The following is a 6,807-nucleotide window of genomic DNA, read 5'->3' as shown; positions in this document are numbered from 1 at the left end:
CACGGCAAAATATCCACTGCCTATGTAATGTCATTTCTCTCCAATGTATATTTTCAGCCTTCGAGCTGCTGAAGTTTTTCTATAAACCGTTAATTATTATTATGACATATTACAACCTGACCTAACCAACCAAAGAAACCTACTTAACTTCCTAGCCATCCTCGCTATGTTAAACTGAAAGTACTTATTTTGATATCTGGTACCAATGAAAGCAACTTTGTTGAATCATCATGTTGTAATTTTACATTTTTGTGGGTGTGAGAGTGAGCTCGGACTGAACGGGTTGACGGTAAACAAACAGATGACATGCAATGTTTTCAGATTTACGTTAATTGCGTAAATTTACTTTGCAGTTAATGTCCATTTGTGACGGTAGTGGTTTTAAAAAAGCTGTTCCTATTGACAAAATATAACAAATGGTAAAAGGCAGAGGATATTTTGCCGTGACCAGTTAAGTTCCTACTAATGTTATCTTACTGAGAGTCAATATTGTGTGTTCTATATACAGTATACTGTACATGGTGTTTAGAGGTCTCTTATTGCACTGGATCTTTCTGTATGTTGGACTTCATTGGTCAACAGCATCTATATAAAGACAATTATTTTATTTAGACGTCTCTCGATCACCCATCATCATCTAAGGTTATTGTGGGTGGAGCTTAATTGGCAGTTCAGTTAAGAGAGCTCCAAAACATGCTTCGGTATTTAATGTGTTAACTGTTCATCGATCCTTTTCTTTAAATAACTCTTATAATTTTTCTCCAGATAAACCAAAATGACGAATCCCAAGGGTTTACGGCGTGGAACGCGCAACATGTTTGCGCGTCCATTCAAGAAGAATGGTGTTGAACATTTGTCTACCTTCTTGAGAGTGTATAAGGTTGGCGACATTGTTGACTTGAAGGTATGTAAAAAAAAAAGATTGAGTAGTTTGTGTTGAGAACTCTGATTGTTAGTCTGGTGGTCATTCTGTTAGGGAAAGTTGGAGCTTTCTAACGAGAGTGTATACGAGTGGTATAGATTATATAAGTACAGTCGAGTCTGCATTTACGCGGTCAATTGAACCCGTGGAGGCCCGCGTAAATGAAATGACAGAACATATGGGATTAATTGAAATAGAGACTGGGCCGACCCCCAAACTCCACTTTTTCTGACACAATTACATCTTAATTTTATGATGGTATGCACACACAATTAATATTTAGAGAAATACAGTCGCCCGGTTAATGTCCATTCAAATAATGGACTCTCTAAAATACAACTAAATTCAAGTCTCATATGCTGATAGATGACATATTTTTAATTCTGGAGTTGGGTTAGGTATAATTTAGTCGACAGGAGACAGCTTATGGGTGATCAGTTTTCTTTTTCTTTTTTTCATATTTTTTTGTTCTCAGAAAGAAAAAACTTTGTCTGATATGCTGTTAAATATGGTATTATTTACCCTTTATTATCATTTCAGGGAAATGGTGCATTCCAAAAGGGTCTCATTCACAAGTGTTACCATGGCAAAACAGGTCGTGTGTTTAACGTTACTCAACATGCTGTTGGTGTTATTGTCAACAAGAGAGTCAAGGGCAAGATCCTTGCCAAGAGGTGGGTCTTAAGCAAAGTTTCCACTATTTTTTTACTTTTCAGAGTGAAATGAATTTCATAATGTCCATTAATATCAAGACAGTGTAAATGTGTTTCCCACAACTAAACAGTAAAATACAGATTTATTACAAATATAAATATTCTTAATCATACTGAAAAACTGGATGAAAATAGTTACTCTGCAGCCTTGTGTCCTGTGTTGTGTTCCAGTTTCCCAGGCTGAAGAGAGATTTACTTAAATTACTTAAATCCTCTACACCACCACTGATCAGCTTGCCTGTCTGTAGTATAATCAAGCAAATTGCAGGTGCTCTAATCTCTCAGGGTAGCTAAGGTACCGAAGTGCAGTCACCAATCTGGTGGCCCTCCTGACAATTTCAATCAACTGACAGTCCCTAGCATATCTCAGGGACCAGTACTCCAGGTGGGAAACCACCTCACTCTTGGACTGTTATGAGGGACGGACCGTCTAGATATCTGAATGACCTTTTAAGACCTAATAATTTAGTTGTTTGGTTCACCTTCTCACAATGGCCTGAGAACTTTGGTTCATTGTCAACATACTCACCCAGGTCCTTTTCACAATCAATCTCTATTACTGCAGTTTCTTCGTCCCGTTAGGACATGATTCACCTCCTTACCGTTGGTACATCCTCTTACACTTTGTGACATTGAATCTCAGCAGCCATTTCTTTGAACAATCTTGAAACTCAGAGAGATCCTTTTGCAGCCCTTCACAGTCTGTTTAGTTCTTAATTTCCCTAAATAACTTGGCATCGTTCGCAAACATTTGTATGGAGGAATGTATAGCTTTTGGCATGTCATCTATGAAGCAAACAAACAACAGCGGGTCCAATACACTACCATGTGGTACCCTGCTTGTAACGGGTACACATGACAATTTTGTGCCATTAATCACCACACGCTGCTTGCGATCCTTGAGAAAGTCTCCGATCCACTCTAGGACACTTTCCCAAATCCCGTACCCTTCCAGTTTAATTTTCAGCCTTTCGTGGGGTATGCTGTCGAAAGCTTTTGCAAAATCTAGGTATATATTGTCAATATTAACACCGTGTTCCAGAATTTGTGTCCATACATTCAGTACCTTGAGTAATTGTGTTGAGCAGGAGCGCCCCGGCATAAAACCGTGTTGGCAATCCTTGGCAACATTATGTAGAAGGAACATTACATTGTTCATTTATACTTCCACTCAATTTTGTCGGTAGATATCTGCTGTTCAATTGTGTCTGGCAGTGCTGCAGCCAATGTTGCCAAACAGACTGACTGACGCATCATCTACTTCCCATCACCTCCTCCCTCTCACCCACTCACTGCATCTCACCGACATTCTGCCCATCTCTCATTCTACTATGACTGTCATTCATGATACAATATTGTACAACCAAAAATACTGTACAGGTATTGGTAAACCAGTAAATAAATGCCAAATGAAAGTTTTAACAGTTGCCATTTTCATGCACTGTTCCTAGCAAATCCCCCCCCTTATTCTGAACCCTACTCCCCTCCCTAACACTTTGTACCTTTATTTTTTGCATGTTTAATTGTTTTTATCTGCAGTATTTGTTTAAATTATTTTGTCACAGAGCTTGGTACAGTACAGTATATTCTATCACAAAACCTAGTACAGGAACACATCCCCACTTATTACATTAATTTATATGGAAAATTGGTTTCGATGAACATAATCCACCTAACGAAGCATTTGAGTAGAACCTAACCCTTTCGTTTAGTGGGGACTTGCTGTATAATTTTGTGTGACCGTAAATTTGATTGAAATTTTCTTTTACACTGATGTAAGCTAAGATTTCCCAAATTAGCTTGGTTAGCAATATAGTATTAAGTCCTTGAATTTACTTATTAATTTTGTGATATCTTGTCCTGATTAGCAATGTTTCTTTACAGGTTGAACGTCCGTGTTGAACATTTGAGTCACTCTAGGTGCCGTGAGGACTTCAAGAAGCGTGTAAAGGAGAATGACCGCATTAAGCATGAAGCTAAATCCAAGGGCATCAAGGCTGTGTGTAAGAGACAACCTGCCCAGCCCCGCCCAGCACACAAGGTGAACATATCCGAGAACACCCCAGAATTCCTCACACCTCTGCCATATGAGTTCATTGCTTAAATAAACCTGGGTTACTATTTGTATTCTTATTTAATCCCAAGTGTTTTCCATTACGGTAATGAGCAGACTTATTTTGTTGCTCATAAGTTAGTGGTGGAAGAAAAGTAAAACAACAGATTTTTTTATTAATGGCAAGAAAGTGAAAAATGGTGATTTTTAATGAAAAGCGTTTGCCCAAAATATCTATTATTAATGTTACATAAAGTACATTCATGAAATACATTCACTCATACCATATGTATACAGGGAGCAGGGGATAACTAAAAATACTAATAATATATATGTACAGTACTTATGTATATTGTATTATACATCCAAACCTGAAATAGTTCAAAAGAATTGAGCTTCATTCCAACTTAAACCTTTATATTTCTTTCTTATCACTATCTGCTATTTACTGTTGTTAACGTGTTATCCTGAGACAAAGCTTGTCTGCAGATGTATATGGACTAGAACTTACCATTGCTTCAACTCACAATAATGAGTACTGTATAAAACCACATAATTAAAATACTGTTCAATACTTTAGTTTACTTTCTAATTAACACTGAAATAGTCAAATAGCTCTTCTAAACTCCTGCATAAATAACACATGAAAGCAACCTCTAAAAGTTGTAAACCTACAATCCCAACAGTCTTCAATCAGGTTTTGTCTATCTATATACAGTATTAACCTATCACTATTTCCAACCCACTTGGAGCAGAAGCTTTCATGGTGAAGCTTTCAAATCTTCAAGAGAGATTGTTTTGTGGAAACAGGTTCCCACTCCATCTAGCCCTATCACAAACCAGATGATATAAAAAATTAATTATGGCCACAGTTTCTTGTAAAACAAAGCCAAAGGTGCTTCATATTGTCTACTACACATAATGTACTGTGGATCCTGCAAATCAAAATCCTTTGTTACTGAAGGTGACGTTTGGCTAAACACAAAAAAGGAGAAACTCATATTATGTGACATCAGAAAGAAAGTGATAGAAGATCTAAAGTCTACATATCAACACTATAAATACCAAATTTTATGTCATCACACGTCTTAGTTTGCTGCTGACCGCTTCTGGAGGGAAACAGTGATAAGATCCAACACGTCCATTGCTGCAGCAGGGATGCGAGTTCCTGAGGAAGTAGAGAAAAAATAACATTAATGAGAAGTAAAATAAAAAGTTCTTAAGCAATAATACATAACTACAGTATTGTACTGGGATCTTATATTTTTCTAAAAAATTATGAGCATTACTAGCTAGCCAGGTGAGGGTACAGGGGGAGGATGATTTTAAAGAAACCAAGTGGTGCCAAATTAAATTAAAGTGGAAGAGACTTGCTTATTGTCAGGTGTATCTACAGATCACCAAACTGTAGCTTATTATACCAAAGGTTTAGGTAAATTCAGAAGCCAGTGACCAACCACCCAAGCAGCTACCGAGCTTATGTTTGTTGGGAATAAAGTGGGTCTCAAGTAAGCTTATGTTTGTTGGGAATAAAGTGGGTCTCAAGTAAGCTTATATTTGTTGGGAAAAAAGTGGGTCTCAAATAAGCTTATGTTTGGTGGGAGTAAAGTGTATCTCAAGTAAGCTTATGTTAGTTTTTGCATACTGTAGTTTTACTGATACATAATTTGTCTTAGTATGCCTTATTGTGGGTAAAAATGAATATATATTAAATGTGTCCTCCAAAAGCATGAATTTGTTACCAGAGTTTAACAGTTAATTCATGTACAGTATAAGACTTCTGATAACTTCCTATGTGCTCCTGTTTCAAATAATGAATGTATGTATCTTTATATAATTTAGCTAAATATCTTTCTCGTCAGAAAAGCTCATCCCAACGATCATGAATACTCATTTAGAAATACATCATTACTTCAGGATGAAATCGGACAGATTTGCAACAGTCAATCAGCTGTAACTCTTGAGGAGGGGGTGGGGCATCTTTTCTCAGCTGAGACAAAATGCACTATAATAACTTCAATCCATCAATGATTATTAATGAGTGGAGGGAGGGGGTTGGGTGCAAAATTTAGGTTTGGTCCTGGACACCATCAACGATTGTTATGGCTCAGCACAGGAATATACACAAGGAAGTCTGAAGGTTGGTCATATACACAAGGAAGTCTGAAGGTTGGTCATATACACAAGGAAGTCTGAAGGTTGGTCATATACACAAGGAAGTCTGAAGGTTGGTCATATACACAAGGAAGTCTGAAGGTTGGTCATATACACAAGGAAGTCTGAAGGTTGGTCATATACTCAAGGAAGTCTGAAGGTTGGTCATATACACAAGGAAGTCTGAAGGTTGGTCATATACACAAGGAAGTCTGAAGGTTGGTCATATACACAAGGAAGTCTGAAGGTTGGTCATGGTAATATACACAAGGAAGTCTGAAGGTTGGTCATGGTCATATACACAAGGAAGTCTGAAGGTTGGTCATATACACAAGGAAGTCTGAAGGTTGGTCATATACACAAGGAAGTCTGAAGGTTGGTCATATACACAAGGAAGTCTGAAGGTTGGTCATCATACACAAGGAAGTCGGTTGGTCATATACACAAGGAAGTCTGAAGATTGGTCATGGTAATATACACAAGGAAGTCTGAAGGTTGGTCATGGTCATACACAAGGAAGTCTTATTGGTCATATACACAAGGAAGCTCTTGAATACACAAGGAAGTCTGAAGGTTGGTCATGGTCATATACACAAGGAAGTCTGAAGGTTGGTCATGGTCATATACACAAGGAAGTCTGAAGGTTGGTCATGGTCATATACACAAGGAAGTCTGAAGGTTGGTCATGGTCATATACACAAGGAAGTCTGAAGGTTGGTCATGGTCATATACACAAGGAAGTCTGAAGGTTGGTCATATACACAAGGAAGTCTGAAGGTTGGTCATGGTAATATACACAAAGGTGTCTGAAGACTGGTCACACATATTGTATTAAAAGAAAGAATGAAAGAGAAAAACACTCATATCTCTACAATAAATATGTACAGCACACTACTGTAAGTAACTTTCCAATATGTCTAATAATTTTTTTTCTGTAAAAAGGTTGAGAATAAATTAAATTTCTA

General features: G+C 37.4%; 2 protein-coding genes across 2 annotated transcripts in view; one reads left to right on the top strand and one right to left on the bottom strand.

Moving 5' to 3' along the window:
• Positions 1-738: 738 nt before the first annotated feature.
• LOC121865222 (60S ribosomal protein L21-like) lies at positions 739-3,756 on the top strand. The gene is made up of 3 exons (XM_042364573.1): positions 739-904; positions 1,463-1,596; positions 3,520-3,756. The coding sequence occupies exons 1-3, from the start codon at positions 776-778 to the stop codon at positions 3,737-3,739; spliced, it is 483 nt and encodes a 160-aa protein (XP_042220507.1). The 5' UTR covers positions 739-775; the 3' UTR covers positions 3,740-3,756.
• A 152-nt stretch (positions 3,757-3,908) lies between these two features.
• LOC121865219 (methylmalonyl-CoA mutase, mitochondrial-like) overlaps positions 3,909-6,807 on the bottom strand; it is a 45,917-nt gene continuing 43,018 nt past the window's right edge. Inside the window, exon 17 of the mRNA XM_042364570.1 lies at positions 3,909-4,856. Within this exon, the coding sequence (XP_042220504.1) occupies positions 4,777-4,856 (80 nt within the window). The 3' untranslated portion in view covers positions 3,909-4,776. The remainder of the gene's footprint in view (positions 4,857-6,807) is intronic.

Source organism: Homarus americanus, unplaced genomic scaffold, assembly GCF_018991925.1.
Source record: "Homarus americanus isolate GMGI-L3 unplaced genomic scaffold, GMGI_Hamer_2.0 scaffold18547, whole genome shotgun sequence".
Lineage (NCBI taxonomy): Eukaryota > Metazoa > Arthropoda > Malacostraca > Decapoda > Nephropidae > Homarus > Homarus americanus.
The sequence above is the reverse complement of the archived record's forward strand: the minus strand, read 5'-3'. Positions and strand labels throughout refer to the sequence as shown.